The sequence below is a fragment of the Pochonia chlamydosporia genome, chromosome 2 (genome assembly GCF_001653235.2).
Source record: "Pochonia chlamydosporia 170 chromosome 2, whole genome shotgun sequence".
Taxonomy (NCBI): Eukaryota; Fungi; Ascomycota; class Sordariomycetes; order Hypocreales; family Clavicipitaceae; genus Pochonia; species Pochonia chlamydosporia.
This window is the reverse complement of record NC_035791.1, coordinates 4198497-4218708: the sequence shown is the minus strand read 5'-3', so window position 1 is coordinate 4218708 and position 20212 is coordinate 4198497. Positions and strand designations below refer to the sequence as shown.

Genomic DNA, 20212 nt, shown 5'->3' with positions numbered 1-20212 from the left:
AACTGCCTCAGGTGCTGCTCTTGGCATTCTTTGGATCCCCAAATCTGGAGGCAAGTTTGTTTCCCTTACAACGGCACAACCAGCATTTATATGTTCTCATTGTACCCTCTGACAGAACTCGTTTGCAAACTAAGTTCAAGACTCAATTCATTTGTTACGGTCCTTCTGTGCACAGCACTGTTCCCTGCATTTTCGGGCATCATGGAAGCCTTGCGCGCCGCTGCAGAAGAGTTCGCCAGCTGGGACTTGCTGAAAACACAACACAAGGACACTTTCAAGTGCACCCGCCTCAAAGATGTGCAGAATGAAATCGGGCTCATTCAATCACAACAGCTCGCAACGAGGACAATGATGAACTTGAGAAGGGTTGAACGTTTCCTCAAGGGCATGGAGCACCTGGAAGCTGTCCTGGTCACCTTAAGCCCACATGATGCTCCCATGATAATGGCTTACATTTGGGGTCCAATTCGATATCTATTGAAGGTACAAGTATAATTCCCTCTCGGCAGTTGGATGAGACATTCTGACCAGAGTCACAACAGACTACGCATACGACCGAAAAGGGAATGGACAATGTACTGGACGTTTACGAGCAATTGGGCTGCCACTTGATACCCCTTTATCAATACACAGACTTCTTTCAGAGTGTACCGCAGGGCGAGGAGTGTCTATATCATATCTACCAAGAAATAATCACCTTTCATCGCATAGCTTACAGGCTCTTTTCGCTCCCGAATAAATGTAAGCCCTATTGAAATGTTGGAAGTATCGTAGAATAATACTAAATTGTCGAGCCAGTATGGCAGAGGCTGCACAGAACAAAATGGACAGCACTGAGGGAGACGTTCAGGCACCTAGCTGACTCCTTGGCAAGCCACGGACAATTCATCCAGAACAATGGTTGGTCTCATAGGAAGGCCGGAGCAACAGTTCATGACGACATCCAGTGGTTAAGCCCCCGGATACCGATGGGAACTATGACTGGAAACTCTGCTGAAGCGGAATTTGACTATTATCGGAGGACATTGAACGAATCTCGATCCAACTTTGAAGTGCAAGAAGAGGACCGGGTGCGGAACATGAAGGAGAGAGTCTTGAATTGGGTCCAGGCGTCAAGTAAAACTCAGGCGCTTCACAAAACCTTTCAGTGCATGAGAATTTGTCCTGGGACAGGCCGCTGGATATTCAAAAGATACAGCAAAGTTAATGACTGGATACAATTAGAACAGCCACCGGAGTCTTTGCTTTGGCTATCCTCCAACCGGGGGTTTGGTACGGATATATTCGGACTATACCAATGACAAGACTAATCGGGCAACAGGAAAAACTGTCCTGGCGTCCGTAATCATCGACGAATTGCGGGATTTATGCCATACGACTAGACATTCGATTCCAAAGGGGAGCAAAGTCTATTATTTTTACTGTCAGAAAGAAGACCCAGACAGCTGTACTTACTTGAATGTTCTGAAGGGCATTCTGCATCAGATGATCGATAATACCAGCTACTTGCTACCATTTTTTAACGACAAAGTTGTGTCAGGCGGCGGACCGGCGTTGGCAGAAGCCGACCTTGCAAAGATTATCATGGGTGCAGTTCTGGAATTCAACCCCAGACAATACATCCTCATCGATGGACTTGATGAGTGTGAAAAAGTTGAAGCAACCCAAATTGCAAGGTTCTTTGTTAAGCAAGCTGAAAGGTTTGATAGCGAAATTAAACAGGGTAGAATGAGAGTGATGTTCATAAGCCAGCCGATGCCAGAGTTGGTTAGGGACGAGCTCACACAAGGTGATGATCCATGCATCGCACTGAAGCCGACAGACATTGCAGAAGACATCAGAGCATATGTCAAGAAAAGGGTAATTGAGTTTTCTACGCCACGTGGCACGAGAAATGGGTTTAACTTGGAGGACACGGATGTAGCCCAAATCGAAGGGATCATTTGCAGTCGAAGTGAAGGTTAGTTTCTGCAAAAGTCTCACTAGAAAGCGCAGAGCTCGTGCAAACGTATACTAAGTAACTCAACAGATATGTTCCTATATGCACATCTCGCAATCGAGTACCTCTTGCAACAGCCTGATAAAGGCGAACTACGTGAAAAGATTAGGGGCCAGATGATTCCAGAGAAACTAGAAGAGATGTATATCCACTACAGATCCTTTCATCACTTCCAAGTGGCAAATGCTTACTGCTAGACACAGATATGAGCAGCTTATTGGCGCCATGAAGAGCGAATTATTTCGCCTCTCGGACGGCGAAAAGCAGTGGCAAAAGTCAAAACTTCTTCTGGGCTGGCTGGCCTGTGCGAAGCGGCCACTGCAGTGGCATGAAATGCAGGCTATATTGTCATACAACCCGATAAACCAGACCGTCGACTTTGACAATAGAATGCTGCGACAGTATATACGAACGTATCTGGGATCTCTGGTGCATATTTTGGATGGAGGTCACATCCGCATCATTCATCCCACCGCGAGATTGTAAGTTAGACATGTATGCTCATAACGAGATGACGAGAGTCGAAAGGTAACACGGCACGAATCAGGTATATCATACAGAACAGTCACATAAATCAGCAAGCAGTCAAGTGCGACTTGGGGATACTCTGTCTCAGGTACCTCTGTCTCCCTTGTTTCTCGCGAAACTATGACGAACGGTCTCGAAAGCGAGAAGCAAAGCTTGGTTGGTTCAGTTTTCAGGATTATGCATGTTCGCAATGGTATACGCATATCCATACCATACTTGTGGACTGCTGCAACTTTCTTCTCTTCGAAGACCATGACAAAGAGTACCAAACTAAGCTTGGGTTGGCTCTGGATTTGTTTATACAGACACACGGTCATGATCTTGAGCAAACATTACACCCGGGTCTCGGCCAGTCGTTTGTTGAGCTTGCATACTTCGCGGAATTCCCATTCTTTGATAATCTTCGTCTAGTCTGTAACCAAATCTACATACACCAGGAGAGCGTGGACGAAACGATGCGCAATTTGGTCGGAATTCCTCAGATCGACAACGCACTACAGCAAAATAGAACCACTATTGAGAACAATTTGAAGCCAAGCGACAAGGTCTTCTCTGGCGACACTGTTGAGGAGTATTATGGCTCCAATCTCTTCAAATGCAAGCGGACGTTGTGCAGGTACTTCTACCTTGGGTACGACGACAAGAAAGATCGCGATGAACACGACAAGCGACATGAGAGGCCATATGCGTGCCCGGTGAACTGCAGCTCCGCTCCCATCGGGTTTTCTACCAACGCAAGCAGAGAGAGGCATGTGAGGCTCTACCATACTGAATTGCACGATGGTCCGTCCATTTTCAGGGGATTGAGTCGCAAATCCACACCGGGTGGATTTACATGTTACATTTGCAAGAGACAGTTTACGAGGAAAATCAATCTGAAAGGGCACGAAAGAAGTCATTTTGATGATCGTCCATATGCTTGCTCAAGTTGCGGCAAGAAATTCGTGAGGTTGAATGATTGTCGAAGGCATGAGAAGAATCATAGACGGAAGGGAGCCTAGAGCACACAACTGTTACTATGGAGTTTGCTATTCACTGAATTCGATATAATAACAATATACCTATCTTCTAGATGCACGTTTGGGCTCCAAGGTGACGTCTCGTGGCCGGGATTCTGCCCATACACTCATGTCCAAGAACTTTGCCAGTCCAATCCGTCGGTACATCCCACCGCCTACATTTACCACAACTAAGCCAATACCGATTTCGCCATATTGTTTGGATTTGGCCGTACCTAAAAGCAAGTACTCCGCCTCTGCGTCCGCGGATTTCATCTTTCGGAGTTCTGAGATTGGATCTTTCAGATCTGACCATTCCGATATGGTGTCCAATTTTTTTTCATCTTTGGATACTTCATCATACGTGAGAATACGACCAGTGAGCTCTGCACTTGATATAGTCAATAACTTGACTTGTGCGTCCTCTTTAATTAAAGGCCCTTCGAAATAAATGACTCCATCAAGTGAGGCCCAAGACCAACTCGGCGCTCGTTTGAGGTGACGCTTTTTTTCTCGTTCAGAATTTGGCTTATACCATGCCAAGAGTGATACAAACCATCGTCTCCAGAGCCCATAAATATTGACATCGTTCCATAGTGTTTGTAGCTCCGTGGTAATTCCAGTGATTGCTGGAAGTCTATCGTTTGGGTCGGTGAGCTTCCTGTCAGTGTATTGTCGAACCACAGTCTTCCACAGGTATAGCCTGTCAAAATCCTGGTTTCCAAAATAAGAATCCCCGTCACTATCAAACACAGCCCACGGCAAATCCTCCAGCGGCTGTACATAGTCGAGACCATTTCCAGTAACGCCGCGAAGGCTCACTTCCTTACACTGCCACAACAGCTCGTAGTCGGAGAAGATCAGCAATCTGGATGACAGCATAAACTCTTGCAAGGCCCACGCCCTTGTATCCAGAGGGTGTTCCGGCTCGTAATCCTCTGCCGATAGGTGAACAGTCCCGATCTCTCCTTCGTTCATGGAGATACGGAACTTGTGATCTGGGAGATATGCCGGTCCTTTATTCGTGAGAAACCCATGAGCCGCATTCTTTGAAGTTGACGCTGCGATACAGACGGTAGCATTCTTATAAATAGATGCCATGCGGGAAATCTCTCTTTGTTTGTCATCTTCACAATTTTGAATGATGCACATCGCGTCAATCCAGAGGTAGCGGAAGCCTAGCTTGCGAGTGACGAAAACCGCATCTTGCAAAGACTGTTGAAGACTGTCGAGCCTGAACCCGGAGATGAGGTCTGCCGTATTTTCTTTGCGTAACTGCACCGTCTTCGTTGGGCTTGTGGACTTGGGTTGTTTACCCCAGCAGTAGCTCAATGCGAGATATTGCTGGTGAACCTCGGTCTCGCTCACTTGCAATCTCACCGTGGACTCATCGTCGGCGGGGTTGCTAACATCTAGAACTCGTGTTGGAAGTACAGTATCTCGAGAGTATTTGCAAAGAACGTGAGGCTTATCGGGATCCATACAAGCCATGATGAGACTCTTTGCCGCTGCAAACACAGAATCACGGGTCACGTCGCGGCGGAGTGGTCTCCGATGTACAATGGAACTCATAGGATCCCCTAGCTTCTGTTAGAGGCAGGCAAGATTGCGGTTACTATGCATCACTAAAGGATACTTGCCTTTCTCAGCAAAGGTATGAATACCTATGACAGAATCCTGCCGGTTTGACGCAAAGCTGCCGTGGAGCTTGTGTATGCCGCTTGTCTGGGGCCGTGAATTCGGCGTTCCAGAAGGTACAGATCCAACATTGCGGAATATAAGGGGATCGTCATCCGTCCAGCATACATCGTGATTCTTGGAGACGGAAGACAGTATGAACACACACATCTCGCAACCTTCCGCCTTTGAATTCATGCATTCCTCTCGAGTGCCGTGTCTAAAGCCAGTGGTTGAATTGAGAAGTGCCAGGCCACGGTGTGAGAAAAGTGAAGTGCACAAAGAACAACCATTATGTTTACTTTTTCTTGGTCTCTTACGCCTCAGGTCATCTTGGGCATCGTCGAGGCCTGCTTCAGCTTGTCCTGAAGTTCCCTTAGCCGGAGTTTGACGGTGGTGCCTCATAGCCCGTGATGCATTCCCACGGCTTGCAGTGCGTGGAGGCCAACGGTGTTATTCTTACAGAAATTTTGGGTGTGGGCAGACGGTGAGTTTCTTGACCTCCTAAAGTTGTGTCATCATGTACGGTCAGCGACAGTTTACGGTGATGTCAGCCTCACTCGGGGTCTCTCGTGGTTGTAAGCATGTCGTGTGTATGTGGTCTCCGGTTGCAGTGTCACCACCAACGGCTTGTCAAGGAACAGGGAGGTAAGGCCTCAGACTTTGTCTGCTAAGCCTCCAAACACTGCCACCAAGAGGCACAGCTTCAGATTTCTGAGCTACTTGCAAGAGTGGAGGACAGTGCAAAAGGCTGCTTCTTGAGAATTTGTTCGACGACGTTGATGGGACAGCGTCTGCGGACACTTCATTCCCGTAGAGCGATACCGCATTGCCATTAGAATAAAGAGCCTGTGAATGGGATTGGAAGCCTTGAGTTGCCAGGCGAGAAGTTACTATTCGTGATAAGCAAACTCTTCTGGACCGGTTTCGCATGCAGTGAAACCGATTTTTGCAGCCTCACTTTTGGGAATGAGGCCTAAGTCGGAGAGCTTTTCCACTTTCCACGTCCCATTGTAGGTTTACGGACGAGGATCCGCCCTCGACGGAGGTTAAAATTGCAGTGAAGTCTGGTGCCCACCGTCCCCCCCAGAAAATACACATGCAGCCCCCACTGCCAAGCCCGACCACTGAAGGTTCAATGCTATTTCCCCTGTCCTATTTTGTGTGGAGGATCAAGTCTCATGGGAGGTTAAAATTGCAGTGAAGAACAGACAGGAATCAATCCGTCTGGCCCAATTATTGGTTCAAATGTTCCAGTTAGGCAGCCATCACACCACCGGACAGAATTGGAGTACGATGCTAGACCTGTCAATTCGTCATGAACGGCGTCGGGGATTATAATTCTGCTTGGTTGATGGTATTAACAGCTACAGAGTTTCATATCTCTGGAGTCCAATAAAAAGGACTGCGCGTGCTAATTGCGTCTGTGAATTGCCATGGCATGATGTCTGCCAAGAAGCTTTACCCTAACTGGCTCGGAAGTGCGCTCGCCTCCGATCGGCCCACTAGGAGCATAACCGTTGATAATCTGATCCATCTCGCGCTTCGGCACCTCAGAAATTCCCGAGTGATAGGTTCCTTTTACAATAAAGATGCTTCTCCTATAGATTAATAATTCACCCACGTTTTTATGAATTAAGTTGTGCTGCCAGTTGGTCGTCATAGAGGAGGTTGACTGTGGGGATGAAAACCTCCCGAATAGCCTACGTATACTCAATACTGCTACCAACCCTTCGCAAGATAGCTGCAGTAAAGATACGTTTGCTACATTAAGATACAGTTTGGTCTTAAATAAAGAGAATAAATACAATATCTGAACTCCGTTTTTGTCGGCAATCATACAACCGCAGAGCCGTTGCAACAGCTTTCCAACCGTCAGTCAAGCCACACACCGTTAACGCCACACCACCAGCCACCATCGCAACGAGTCCAATCCAGTCTCCACATGCCGTCACCCACAGTGACGACAGGCTGATGCACGCAATTCGACTGGAGCTCCCGCTCTTCAAAGCTCGGCTATCCGAAAGCTCCTGTCTCCAACTTGACATTTTGACATCATCCACCTCTTCCGTCTGTCCACCAACGACCCAACTCCAATTGGTAAGCCCAACATCCATATCAACCCGTCAATCCGACTTCACTACACTCCCCAAGATTAGTTTCCAACCACATTACTCCCATCAATACTTTTACCCCATTCGTGCCCATATCCAGCAACCCAATCGCATCTCTCCACGGCTCAAAACTCATCCCGCACAGATTCATCATGTCGTCAGCGCTTCTTCGCACAACGCCCATTGTGAGGGCTGGCTTCCGCGCCGCTAAGCCAATCGCCATGGCTAGCACCAGCTTCGTCCGCGGCAAGGCTACTCTGCCCGATCTCCCTTGTAAGTCAACTATCACTTCACTATCTTTTCGCAAGAGCGCGAGTTTCGCTAACCGGCGCAATCGAATAGATGACTATGCCGCCCTCGAGCCCTACATCTCCGGCCAGATCATGGAGCTGCACCACTCCAAGCACCACCAGACCTATGTAAACAGCTTCAACGCCGCTACCGAAGCCCTAGCCGAGGCGCAGTCCAAGAACGACACCAAGGCTGCTGCTGCGCAGGCTCCTCTTCTGAACTTCCACGGTGGTGGCCACGTCAACCACTCGCTCTTCTGGGAGAATCTTGCTCCCAATGGCAAGGGTGGTGGTGGTGCGCCCGAGGGCAAGCTTTTGGTATGGTAGCCCGATTTTGAGCATTGTTTTTGGAGTGTCATTCTAGCAAATACTGACAGTCGCTTACCTATAGACCGCCATCAACGAGGATTTCGGATCTTTCGAAAACTTGAAGAAGCAGACCAACGCTGCTCTTGCTGGCATCCAGGGCTCTGGCTGGGCTTGGCTCGTCAAGGACAAGACGTCTGGTACCCTTGGTCTCGTCACCCGAGCTAACCAGGATCCCATCACTGGCAATCTGGAGCCTCTCCTGGGTATTGATGCCTGGGAGCATGCCTACTACTTGCAGTACCAGAACCGCAAGGCCGAGTACTTCAGTGCCATCTGGGAGGTTGTTAACTGGGGCACTGTCTCTAAGAGATTCGAGAAATAGAAGAATGGCAGTCGCCAACTTGTGATGAAGTTAGGTTAAGATATTGTAAAATATACAGCTATGCAATTGTGAATACGGAAAGAGTCGTGAGTAGTGTATACGTTTGAAACCCATTTTAGAAACTAGTCGTCTATGCTGACTGCGCACAAAAATACAAAGCTACAACGCCCAATCATGCAGTACGTACACTTTTTCAAGCTGACTTAAGCCCACACACCAGTCGTGCCAGATGAAACGAAGCATGGACTATGAGGCGCTTGAATGAACCGGATTTAGGCAGTCATCCATCATTTAGGGTGTTTGGCAGCGAACAACTCCCTGGTATGCTGCCAGCTCGGCAGGGAACTCCGTATTAAATATCTCGCCGGCATACTCATACCAGTCCGAGTTCTTGTCACTGGTACGGGCCTCGAAGAATTTGGCATACTCCCACCAATCAGGGTACCATCCTGCACAGTCCCAACCTAGAATGGCGATAATTTTGTAATTGTCAACAATGATGTTCTTGGGACAAATGTCGCCGTGTGACATAACAATGGGATGTGGCCGTAGTTGATCAGCAAGCGTAGCGGCCACCGGGCCAGGAACGGTGGTGTAAAACGATGATGTGAGAAAAGCAACAAATGTGCGAGAAGTCGGACTTGATCGCACGGCCCAGTAGGTACTTTTTTGATGCTTATCTAGGAGGAGAGAGTAACCTCCCGAGGAAACGGATCCCAACTGTATGTTTTTATTTGGCATGCTTCTTAAGTGTGTGACCAGTTTTCGAATCTGGCGCGCCATGTGGTATTTATTCGCAGCTGAAAAACTGTACTAGACGTCTTCCAGCAGCGAGCCATGTGCCACTCGTTCAAGGGGACCCGGAGACATAGAATGGAGCTTCTCGACTTGCTCTAACGTAGGCAACCGCAGCACTGGTATTGCATTAAGCCGTCTTATTTGTTCCGTCACCAGCAATCCCACGCTCGTCGTCTGCCTCAGATGTGTTGCTGCTACTGGGGCAGCCTTTTTGGTCGCTGTCGGTTCCAGCGTAAGCTTCAACGTCCAATTTCGGAGGACGCTTGCAAGATATGCCGTGTGGTTGTTGGAGGGTGGTGCTTTTATGTAAAAGTTAGCTGAGCCTGAATGAAATTTGGACCTAACATACGAGGAGGCAACTGAGGCGGCAGTCTGCGTTTCAGCCGTTGATCGTACGCAGAATCTACCACGCTCTGTTGTTCGAACGAATCATAAGATCGTTTTCTTGATACTTTGGCCACTGTTTTATTGACCTTGGGAGAATCTGACTGGGTTTGTCCAGCACTCGGATCTTGGAGGGCAAGTACATTTGCGCCAGTGATGCGAATGCATTTTACAGGTAGCGGATTGAGAGGTTCAAATTCTTTGTCAGCATTCTCTTTGAGCATTCGTTCTCGTTCTGGGTTCATCGCCATTTTCAGTTTGGACACAGATCTGTTCTGCTGGTAATGCGGACTGCGAGACAGAAGATTGGGAGAACTGTGACAGGCTCGAATGGACTCTGTGGCAGCTTACTGATTACGACAAAAGTCGAAAGAGCCCGTGGACAATACGACAAACGCGGGAGGCAGGACGCAGTAATTTCGGTCAGGATCTGTTTTGAAATGTCGAAATCCATGGTACCTTCAATGTTGTCAGACAACAAGCCAGTCTTGACCGACATGGATGGCACCTGGCGGCAGGTGCCAGTCATTTTCTTGCAGCCATACAAGTGGCAGGAGCACAACTGCCCACATTATTGGCCTGTCTGGTTGATTCACCAACGAGATTTCGATAGCAATCATTCTCGCCACATGCAAAGTGAATCATGATATCCCCCGGCAATAACGCTCATGTGCATTAAAAGTCAAGACCAAAAGCAATGTGGTAAGTGGGTGCAACAATGAATATGCGGGGATCAAAGTGCAAGAGGTCAGTGCCACGTCAATACTCCATACAAGTGAAGTCGACCTGTCACTGTTCCGACAATTCGGTATGCCCCTGAGGTACACCTGATCCATTTGTTGCACAAACCATGATATCATCAAGAAAACACGCATTCAGCACCATAGTGGCCAGCCGCAAGTCACCATGCAACATGCGACAACATGCAATCTTTTTTGAACCTGTTGACCGGAGGCCGGGACGCGCACCCGGTGAGATCCTTAACAGGAAGGACCATCCCGTTCGGTCGGTTTCCGACGCCTAACCACGCGTTGCTGACATCTGAAAACCACCCAACCTGGGAAGAATCATCAGACTTTGTCGCCCTTCTGACTACTTTGTCACAAATCATCCTCAGCGCTACCGTGGACGCTGCTTTGTTCAACGAGATATCGACTAAGACTCGAGAAATCTCTCCTCATGGCGGCAGTTTCAAACTGCTTGATCAAGTTCGGCTTGATCCTCTGCATCCTAGTCTACCTCGAGTCAACATGCCTTTTCGTGCTCGCGAGGAGTCCTTTAGTTCCAGATCGTGAAGCCGCTGAGCGAAACTACATCCACATATTCAACTCGATTCAAGCTGCTGGGAGACAATGGGGTTCGGCGATATATCACAATGGTCTGAGCTTTTTCCCCGTGGTTATGCCAATGGGCACCCTGTTGTATCATGGATCCCAGAGCCGTGACCTTCCACCAGGTCCGGAATGGATGGCTTTCGAAGTCGAGCATGCTGAAGCTTTTGCATTTTCTGCAAAGAAAAAGAACGGGGAAGACGACGACCAAAGCGATGTCACGGCCCGACATTCCTTAGATCAAAAACCAATTACACTACCGATAAACCAACCCAAGGGCAGCTCTACTTACTTCAGAGGATATCTCCACACTTACAGGGCAAATAGAGATTTAAACATACTCTACGTGGACGGTATGAGTGCCGGAAAATCGTTCATGGGAACCCTGGATACTCAAGACTTGGTTCTCCGCGAAAATAACACTTCGGAAACATGGGGCCCATTTATGGACGAAATAGAACGAGCTGAGAGCATCTGCCAGCTGTTGACTCAGCTAAAATATGATGGCCTCATGCGAATGGAGATGGGGTTTGAGCTTATTTATTGCGACTTCGCCAATGGTGTTGATCGGATCATGATGACACGGTCTGCGATACACGACGAAAAGTCGTTTGAATCGAACATGAACCCTTTTCAGTGGGCTAGAGCTGCCGCTGAGCGATACGATGGTATTGGAGGCGATAGAGCAAGGCTTGACTTCTCATCTATGGTTTCAGCATACTTCTTTCCTGTCAATATCTCAAACACTGATCCGGACCGGCCAGATCTCCACCGCCTCGCTAATGCCAATCTGGAAGACCTGAAGGACATCAATAGACACCTTCAAGGTATTCTGAAAGCCCCTCGAAGGTTCAAGGTAAATTGGCAGGCGGTTGTAGACATGATCGTTGCGAGATATTCCCATAGATTGGCGCTTCTTGCTTCACCAGAGCAGCCACTTGAAGTGTTCTCGAACGAGTTAGAAATTGCGACTCAAGCATATGTCAACGCACCACCTCGCAACGGTGACATAAGCGTTCAAGAGAACCCGGACGCCAATCTCACCACTGATGCGCTTTTAGCTTGTAAGCAGCATTATCTGTTGCCAACGTATCTCGATCGAGATTCTTCCTGGGGCTTGGAGGATCACCTCATTCATGCAGCGATATACAGAGTCACGACTCATATATGCGACACGTTTTTCAATGCCAGAGCAATCATGGTTGATGACCACGATGATCACAACCGGAGTCTTGGAGGGCTGGCGAACCACGATAAAAGGCTCGATAAGTTAACCGCCGCCAGGCATTTGTTCGTCACCCTGAAACAGACGTTGGCTTGGTCAACTTGGCGGAAACCGGAAATTTGTGCAGCCGACGAACTACTTCTGACCGTGATGTGGCCGTTGGGAACCAGTGATGACTACTGGAAACCTGGTTGTCGCACTTATGATCAAGTCAATTTCGCAAGACATGGATACTGGAAACCAGATTTTGAGATATATTGAAAACATAAGCAGCTTGATGATCGCCCAGAACGCCGATTGTGCCCATGTACAATACGAACTCCGAACATTTGGTATGGAAGTACGGCTGCGCTACCAATGAACTTTGGACAATGAGTCTAGCTCCAGGTCCCACGCCAAGGGTCCAACGTGGTTCACATCCACGGGTCTATGTGTTGCTGAAAACTCAACAGTCACAAACCAAATCACACAAGAGCCGAGTTTAGCTTCGGATGTCGACTGCATGCATTCCCAGCTGCCGCTGTTACACTTGAAGGCGGCTAGCGGCATCCTCACCGCCCTCTCTGATCCGAACGTCTGGTTGGGGATCTTGTGAGCGACATCTCAAGGTCGTCTTTCAATGCGGTTTGCTTCCTGGCCCCTTGGAATTTTGACGCGACTCCAAAAAGACGCAGCATCCATAAAGATGGCATTGCCGAACCAGGAAATCGTGGCTTGCGTCGAGCATGCCGCTATGTATATAGCCATTTTGGTGTCGAGGCACTTATTACTTGAATCCTGGTTCCGGTAGCTCCTGACTGTCGTGGAGGGCTTTGCCAACCTTCAACCGAGATATACCTCCCTGTCGATTCCTGATTTCTGCTGGATAACAACAGTTCTGCCATGGACTCTCGAATGTATCCAGGGGCGATGACTTGCCCCATCAATTACTGGCTTATTGCTTCACACATCAAGACAAATCTCGACTTAGTTATCTACGTAGGAGACAAGAATCACTTTGCCAGTGCGAATGATTGACATATTTCCTGCGCCGTAATTCAATGTTGGAACATCGTGAAGAACCACACCGGGACACGTGATGCACTTGTCCGCAGACTACTGGACCATTCTTGCTTCTACGGGTCTTCAACTTGAGTCCCCTGGCTTCTATTTCAGTGTGTCCCAACGAAATCAGGGGAGTATCTGGTGACGTTGGAATGATGAGCCTTCTGAAGCCGGCGGGTCGGGTTACACGACTCAAAACAACACATATGCCGAAATCCGTTTCTCGCGCGAAATGAAGCGATCAACAATTTTGCCACTGTAATACAAGTGTGCCTCGGCGATGAAGCTCCTCTACGCACAACCGCCAGGTCTCAGAAATGCGTCTTTCATGCTTATGCAACGACTTGTCTGACATGCGTGGACAAGTGTAAAAGCTGGAAAGTAAACAAAAACTCTCCCAATTTACGCGAGATGTTATTCTGCTGCGATGCCATGTAGTTATATCCTGAGTAACGTTACGCAAACACCTACATGCCGACGTAAACTCTGTCAAGGCAAAATCTTTGTCACCAAAATCTCACCTAGGATGGATCTTGGATCTTCCACAGACCCGCCGTTCGGAACACGTTGAAACACCGAACCGCTGTGCCGGTACTCCAATCAAGATATTTGGTCGTTGTTCCTGGTGTTACTAGTATACGAAGATCCGGTAAGACTAGGTTCGTGGCGGTTCATCTTGGACCAGCGGCTTGGTTAGCGAACGGTTTGGTGCTTCGACGCCAACATCTTTGTGACATTTTCTGGAGACAACATTTCGTCAGTTTGTCTCATGCTATCCAAGCTGTCGGGTTTAACCCGTTTCACAGGACAAGGAGTCTAACACGCCTGCCAACCCAAAGAAAGTGCCATTTCAACATCAACCAGGCTGGGGATAGACTAGCTAGGTCCAGGGCCGCGGTGGTTTGCATCTCTCAAAACGCTTCATCGGTAACCAATGAATTCGCCGAGACTTGTCTCACGCGTAGAGAAGTAGCGAAAGAAAAATTATCACTGGAGTTGTGCAAGGCTCAAGTGTTTCTCACATTTCGGCAACGCCTTCTTAAACCTTCCACATGTCTCTTACCAGCCCCTTCTGGCCCCCGAAAATATGGCTATTACCATGGCCGATAGTATTATTAGGAAAGCTTGCGACCGTTGCCACTCCCAGAAGCTGAGCTGTAAACGTGTCGGCGACGAAGCCTGCGAACGTTGTGTTAGACTTCAGACAGAGTGCAAATCAAGCCCTTCCCTTCGTTATAAGAAGCAGCATCAGCAGCAACAGCAGGCGCAACAATATCAACGCCAACAGCAAAGAACACAATACCAGAACCAACAACAGCCTCAAACGCAGCAGTCGTCTTATCCCACGCCAGGAGCAAAGCCCCCGGCCGGCAGGCGTTCACCTAAGCGTCGAAGGACAGCCAGCGAGCTGGGACTGGTGGCTGGAGAACGAGGTACGAATGAGTCAGGGAACATGACATTGATTCTCATTGCGTTTTCTTTCTAATAGACTCGTCTTCAATTTAGGGCTTCCAATCATTCAACAAGGAGAAGATATATTACCAGAAGACCAGAGTGCCATCGTGGCTGAAGGGTCCTTGGAACCAGCAGACTTCGACTTTAGTCAGATTGAGAATCTCAATTTCTTTTCCCCTCCTCCCACAGGACCTATACCGCACAGTTCTATTACTGGAGCTCTTGAAGCTTTTCAGTCCGTATCTACCTTCCCAGACCCTTGGGACCCGTCACTAAATCGGCCCTCCGAAGCATTCCATACCACGCCAACCGCTTTCCAACAGGGCGAAGGTAGCGGATATCAATCCACAGTCCCTGTCTTGGGCCTGACAGGAATTTCGCACTCTCCGTCCATAGCAGACAAACGCAGAAGACCTCGTCTTAGAAATAGGCCACGACAAATTGCCTTGAGACAAATTGCAAACGCACCAGAGCCACATACAAGCTCCTCAACTGTTCACTGGATGGCGCAATTATCTGAAATAAACTCTCGCCTACTGGACCTTGCGTCTGTCTTGCCTCAGCAGCACACGGCAGGATGCAATTTTCAAACCCTCAACAGGTCCAATGATGAGGCCTTTCCCCCTCAAGGATTTCCAATTGATGAGATGTTTAAGCTTACACGTCGAGTAGCAGATGTACTGGACCGCTTGTCTGCAGGAGGCAGTCCAAACTCGGCTCGCATGGACAACTCTGACCCAGGCAACTCCATGTTTGTCCTGTCAACTTATGTCCGCCTCCTTGACATGTATCAACGAGTTTTCAGTCTAGTTCGCATGGAGGTGTCCCAAGCTGAGGCGGAAGCAGCGTTCAGGTTCTGGAGACTCCCAGACGTTCAGGTCGGATCATTTGCTGTCGATCCGTCACCTTCGCTGCAGATGTCACTTACTATTCAGCTCGCTGAAGAGTTTCTCGCTCGTTTAAGGGTGGCAACTGCTGCCCTGGATCCTGCGCTGAGCAACGGCGGGGGAAGCAAGTCAATATCTGAAGACAATGCCAATGGCAAGTCGATGTTTTCGGATGTGGTGGACATTTCGTACAGGGCGGTCAAGACAAAGGAAGAAAGTCTTGGGAAGCATCTTGCAGAGTTGCGAGATGAAATTGAAGCTTTCTTGAATCCTTGAACTATGTTGGGTTTAGAACTGTGTTAGACCGAGACATGGGAAAGGGTGAGTTACTCTGGTGGATAGTAGTATGTTGTGCTTAGACTAGAAGGTGTTGGGTGAAGAGACTTGAAAATTTGTTTGGTGCAGAGTTTGTTCGTTATTCTTCAAGTAGTGACTGTCGTTCCGCTAAAGTGTGGTGTATTTGCTTTTACCATTGTCACGACTATGGCCGGGAGATTCCAGAATGTGAACTTTGTATAAACCCTGCCCGGAACCAGCTGGTATAGCAAAGTTGAGGACTACAGAAACCGCCTCCCAACTATTCCGCCAAACTCCGAGTTTCGCCTAGGGAGTCACACGGAAAGGGTTCAACCCGACCCATCAACTCGGTAGTTAAAGCGGCACGGCCAGCTCCGTCCCGAGTCGTCACATTGTAATTAAGGATCCGCTGAGCCAAAATATGCCGCAAACAAAAGGACTCACAACTCAGACTAAACGTGTATTCGACGACAAAAACACAAAAATTTGTCTGCCAAAAAACTACAGACACTCCCCCCTTGTCGAGCAATCTTGTGTGAATCATCTCCTGGGGGAATATACGATAAACGAAGCAAGCCTCCTTTCACCGCAAATCCAGATGTCGAACTCGTGGAGGCAACTAAACCGGTAATATAGCATGTCCAGATAACGGTTCTCCCTTTTCTCAGTCTACGTTTCCGCAATGGTGAATATGTACGATGAAAAAATCGCTTTCAAGAGAAGATGGTAGAGGACACCGTCATAACATATAGGCCACTTCGTCCATGTGTCGTCGTCATGGCGTCACGGCCCCCAAGATAGAGAGCTCTGGAACATTGCGGCCCAACTTGGCAGTGGACCTTGGGTACAGGTCTCAGCCGCGATTAGCCTGGGCTGTCCATCTGATAAGTTCAGCTGGCGAGCTAATGTAGGTAGACACCCAGGTAGCAAACACTGGTGGTGAAACTGAGCACAAATCGAGATAATCTTTTGAGACTAGAACGGGCCGTTTGATAGGGGAGAAACATGGGAGGTCGGGAATAATGTTCCGGGTTCGGAAGTCGGACCCTTTCGTCAGGCGTTATGCCCATGATGCGATTAGACGGCGCCTCGCCACGTCCGGTTTGATGATGCACGAAGAACAACGTGAAGGCTAATAGACTTAGCGCCGAGTATCCGACTTGGGACCCTAGCCAGCAAACTTGTGTGATTGACCCCTTGAATCGCGAGTCCATTATTCAACCTCTGGTTTTGAGTCAAAGTTATAAGTATGTTTCATCCTCTTCGACAGTCCTTTCAACCCAGGAGATACATGCACGTGTATTTTTATCGCGTCAGGCAAAATCTGCACAATTTCCTGGGTCGTCACACTGTCCCCATTCCTCACCGATGATACCCTCCTCGTCGCGGACACGCAATCAACACCACATCTTGGATGACAACCCTCACAGGGACATAATGGCGGGTCGTCGCTCGTTTTTGAAGGGGGGGCGTGCGATGCGCCAATTCCACCGGATGCTTGGTGCTTGTTGCTGAGGCACATGCAACCACAGAGACCCTTGCCACGAGGAGAGGAGGTTTGCCCACCCTCTCTTTGGTGGGTGGTATGGGGTTGCGCGCGTTTGTTGTCAGTGGTTGTTACTGCTTTGGGGATGCCGGATGTGCTGTGAGGATGAGAGAAGTCGAAATACTTTGGTCATGGTACTTGGTATGGGAGTCTATTCTTGCAGCTGCGTGCCAGGATGTGCTGGTATTTGATGCTCCATACTTTGTAAATGTAGCTAATTAGGTCCTAGAAAAGTCTTCTTTAGTATTACCCATTTGAAAAGAAACTGCTAGAGTCATGGCGTGTTTAATCTACCTAAACCTCTGTCTTTATTGCATATTCCTCACGATGTCGTGATAGGTCTTTTAGTTGTCTCGGTATACCGCTATAAGTGGAAGGAATTTGCGCAGTTATAGTCATGCTATTCTAGTCTGCTTGAGATTCGTACCTAAACAGCGGAAAGCTGGCGTCTCCTTCATACTCAAAGTTCGAGGAGCAGTCGGGCCAATTCGCTCAGTATCCTTCAGCAAGATAGCTCGTCTACACAATTCCAATATGAGACTTTGTCGTTCTTGTCTTCTGCACAGCCGTGTATAATCTCGAAGGGTACGAAAATAACCGTCCAGGTTGTGTAGGTCCCATCTCCCGACAATACGGCTAGACCACTGCCCAATATTTGCAGTTCACGGTCCTCGTCTTGTACATTGCATGTAAGAAATATAGGTCACGCTATCAAAGCGTCTTCTAAGGGACGAGTTTCCACTTTTGATAGTGCGGCAGTATGGTGTAAGTGTGTCCAGTCCGCATCCATCAGGATACTTCTTCCAACTACCGACTGTGAAATCGTACGGGCCAGTTGGCAAGATGGTGCTGCAGGGCCACACTGTATTGGGTCCGCAAATCTAGGAGAGTCCAGTACGATTCGTTGGCTCCTTTCTGCGAGACGAAGTACTTGTGAGGGTGTTCTCAGTTCGCGGCCCAAGGACGCCCTCCGCTGTAGTTGTGTCGTGGATATGAGTTGGTATACTAACCGCGATGAGCGCCAGAATGGCTGCTAAAAGAAGGGCAAAAACTTCCTTTTCAACTTTGTTGTATTGAGACACCCTTCCGTACCTGAACAGGTTGAGCTTGCTGAATGAGAGTAAGTGCGGTAGTTGTAGTTGGACCGCATGCCATTATCCATACAAGTTTGGACAAAGTTTTCGTCTCATGTAGATAAATCTACTTCAAAGAGTGTCAAAGAATGTGTCTGAGATTTGCAACATTGCAAATTTTACTCCTTAGCACATCATTGACAGCCATAATTACCATCACAATAAACATCAGCGTCAAGGTGGCTAACGTGACATGACATGAGATTTCTACCAGCTAGGAAGCAACATGGTAATTAGAAAGAGAGTACATGAAGCGATGCAAAGCCTCATACCTGCATGTCACGCGCATATTTACAAGTGCTTGCAAGCACATCGTACGAACAAGTTTCATCATCTTAGTCACATTTACTCTCAGCATTCTCCGGGTAATTTACTTCACACATACCTAAACTTCATCAATCAGAACATAGTCAAAGTACCACACTTTTGAGGCCCATACAAGCAAAGATACCAATTACGCTGTTGGGAATTGCAGGCACATGTAATCTTCATCACCACCAGCACGCAGCAAGGAGGCTTGAAGGCGACATGATCCACCAGACTCTTCTTCTCTTCCCTGTCAAATTGTGGAGGCAAAGGATTTTCCCACAACCAGGTTCCCGGGTTCACAGGCTACTTACCCAGATAGCTTGATGGTCAAGGCACCAAATCCATATTCAACCTTGAACTTGTGACTTCTGCCAAGGTGATGTTCGGCGAGTCACAAGATGGTCCATATTTCACTTGCTTTCAGTCGACTAGGCCTTGCTTCCATTTAAGCGGCCCCTGAAATGCAAACAATAGACAATGCGTCCCAAAGCAAATGAAGCCCTCCTCACCAAGGTTACACAAGGGTCAGGGCATGCGCGGAATTCTCTCCACAAGCATCTCGATGCACGATCGCAATAACCTCTCCACACAGGTCCTCACGGACATCACAATGGCACAATGCATGACTCAGTACAAAGTTTCAAGGTTTGGCGATTACCCTGGACAAAGACTAACAGTGAAATCAATCACCAAGTCCCCCTCTCACCTCCACCTGCGAGACAACAACGCTTGCCTGAGTGGCTGGTGGGCCAATTGAACCCCTTGGGTCCCGAACTTCTTGGCCTTCTCAGGACGGTAAAAGATCATCTGGGGAAAGGAAAAGCGAAACATGCCAGACGGGAAACATGTTTGGGACCCAGAGTGTGGGCAGCTCGTAATCCGTCAACCCCATACTCCGTTCACCAGGGCCGGCCTGTCATTCACCTCCTGGATAGAGTGTGCTGATGGCGTGATTGATTGCCAACCAAATACTGTCCCAAAGCCGTGGCACACATTAGAACAGTGTACCAAAACAGCTTCCTTGGAGTTGATTACAACACTCTAGACTCACCCTAACGCCCACAAGCCACCTTCTTCCTCAGCTTACTTCATCGCCTGAGTTCGTATCAAGAGAGGAGGTATCCAAGACTCCACGGAAATGGGGGCGAAGTCATGGGGTAACTTGCAACGTCTCGCAGGTTTCGTCACGAACAGCCGATACCCAGGCCTGCTCAGTTCAGCAATGGCTGAATGGCTGACTCGGCTATGTTGGGCGAGGGATGATCTGTGGGGTGCGGAAAACGTTGACGCATATGTATGCAGCCCACGGCGAACCGAACGCACCCCGGCGACTGAAGTGCCGGTGGGTATTCAGCTCTCAGAGAGCATGCCGTTTGTGTCATAAGGGGCGGGTTTTGTTACTCTGTCAACACTAACTTATCGAGCTTGTCAAGGGCATCTACTCCAGGCAAACCGCTCTGGATAAATGAGTGACAGTCAGGACCGAACAATGCGTCATGTCCGTGA

General features: G+C 48.5%; 8 protein-coding genes across 8 annotated transcripts; 5 read left to right on the top strand and 3 right to left on the bottom strand.

Moving 5' to 3' along the window:
• Window positions 1–201: 201 nt before the first annotated feature.
• On the top strand, window positions 202–3528 carry VFPPC_13450 (zinc finger protein; the record flags this gene model as incomplete). Its single annotated transcript, XM_018291227.1, has 7 exons — window positions 202–483; window positions 543–741; window positions 799–1272; window positions 1322–1960; window positions 2030–2141; window positions 2203–2481; window positions 2547–3528. The coding sequence occupies 7 exons, from the start codon at window positions 202–204 to the stop codon at window positions 3526–3528; spliced, it is 2967 nt and encodes a 988-aa protein (XP_018147507.1).
• A 60-nt stretch (window positions 3529–3588) lies between these two features.
• On the bottom strand, window positions 3589–5016 carry VFPPC_13449 (heterokaryon incompatibility protein; the record flags this gene model as incomplete). The annotated part of the gene is made up of 1 exon (XM_018291226.1): window positions 3589–5016. One exon carries the CDS (start codon window positions 5014–5016, stop codon window positions 3589–3591), a length of 1428 nt encoding a protein of 475 aa, XP_018147506.1.
• A 2452-nt stretch (window positions 5017–7468) lies between these two features.
• Window positions 7469–8297, top strand: VFPPC_03350 (manganese/iron superoxide dismutase, binding site; the record flags this gene model as incomplete). The annotated part of the gene is made up of 3 exons (XM_018282861.1): window positions 7469–7589; window positions 7659–7924; window positions 7998–8297. 3 exons carry the CDS (start codon window positions 7469–7471, stop codon window positions 8295–8297), a joined length of 687 nt encoding a protein of 228 aa, XP_018147505.1.
• A 291-nt stretch (window positions 8298–8588) lies between these two features.
• On the bottom strand, window positions 8589–9730 carry VFPPC_03349 (phosphotransferase enzyme family protein; the record flags this gene model as incomplete). The annotated part of the gene is made up of 3 exons (XM_022428325.1): window positions 8589–9039; window positions 9112–9394; window positions 9445–9730. The coding sequence occupies 3 exons, from the start codon at window positions 9728–9730 to the stop codon at window positions 8589–8591; spliced, it is 1020 nt and encodes a 339-aa protein (XP_022284611.1).
• A 928-nt stretch (window positions 9731–10658) lies between these two features.
• On the top strand, window positions 10659–12296 carry VFPPC_03348 (hypothetical protein; the record flags this gene model as incomplete). The annotated part of the gene is made up of 1 exon (XM_018282859.1): window positions 10659–12296. The coding sequence occupies one exon, from the start codon at window positions 10659–10661 to the stop codon at window positions 12294–12296; it is 1638 nt and encodes a 545-aa protein (XP_018147503.1).
• Window positions 12297–14166: 1870 nt separating this feature from the next.
• On the top strand, window positions 14167–15697 carry VFPPC_15636 (fungal transcriptional regulatory protein; the record flags this gene model as incomplete). The annotated part of the gene is made up of 2 exons (XM_018293389.1): window positions 14167–14512; window positions 14586–15697. The coding sequence occupies 2 exons, from the start codon at window positions 14167–14169 to the stop codon at window positions 15695–15697; spliced, it is 1458 nt and encodes a 485-aa protein (XP_018147502.1).
• A 1234-nt stretch (window positions 15698–16931) lies between these two features.
• On the bottom strand, window positions 16932–17240 carry VFPPC_15635 (hypothetical protein; the record flags this gene model as incomplete). The annotated part of the gene is made up of 1 exon (XM_018293388.1): window positions 16932–17240. The coding sequence occupies one exon, from the start codon at window positions 17238–17240 to the stop codon at window positions 16932–16934; it is 309 nt and encodes a 102-aa protein (XP_018147501.1).
• A 2295-nt stretch (window positions 17241–19535) lies between these two features.
• On the top strand, window positions 19536–19751 carry VFPPC_17514 (hypothetical protein; the record flags this gene model as incomplete). The annotated part of the gene is made up of 1 exon (XM_022429215.1): window positions 19536–19751. The coding sequence occupies one exon, from the start codon at window positions 19536–19538 to the stop codon at window positions 19749–19751; it is 216 nt and encodes a 71-aa protein (XP_022285758.1).
• Window positions 19752–20212: the final 461 nt, after the last annotated feature.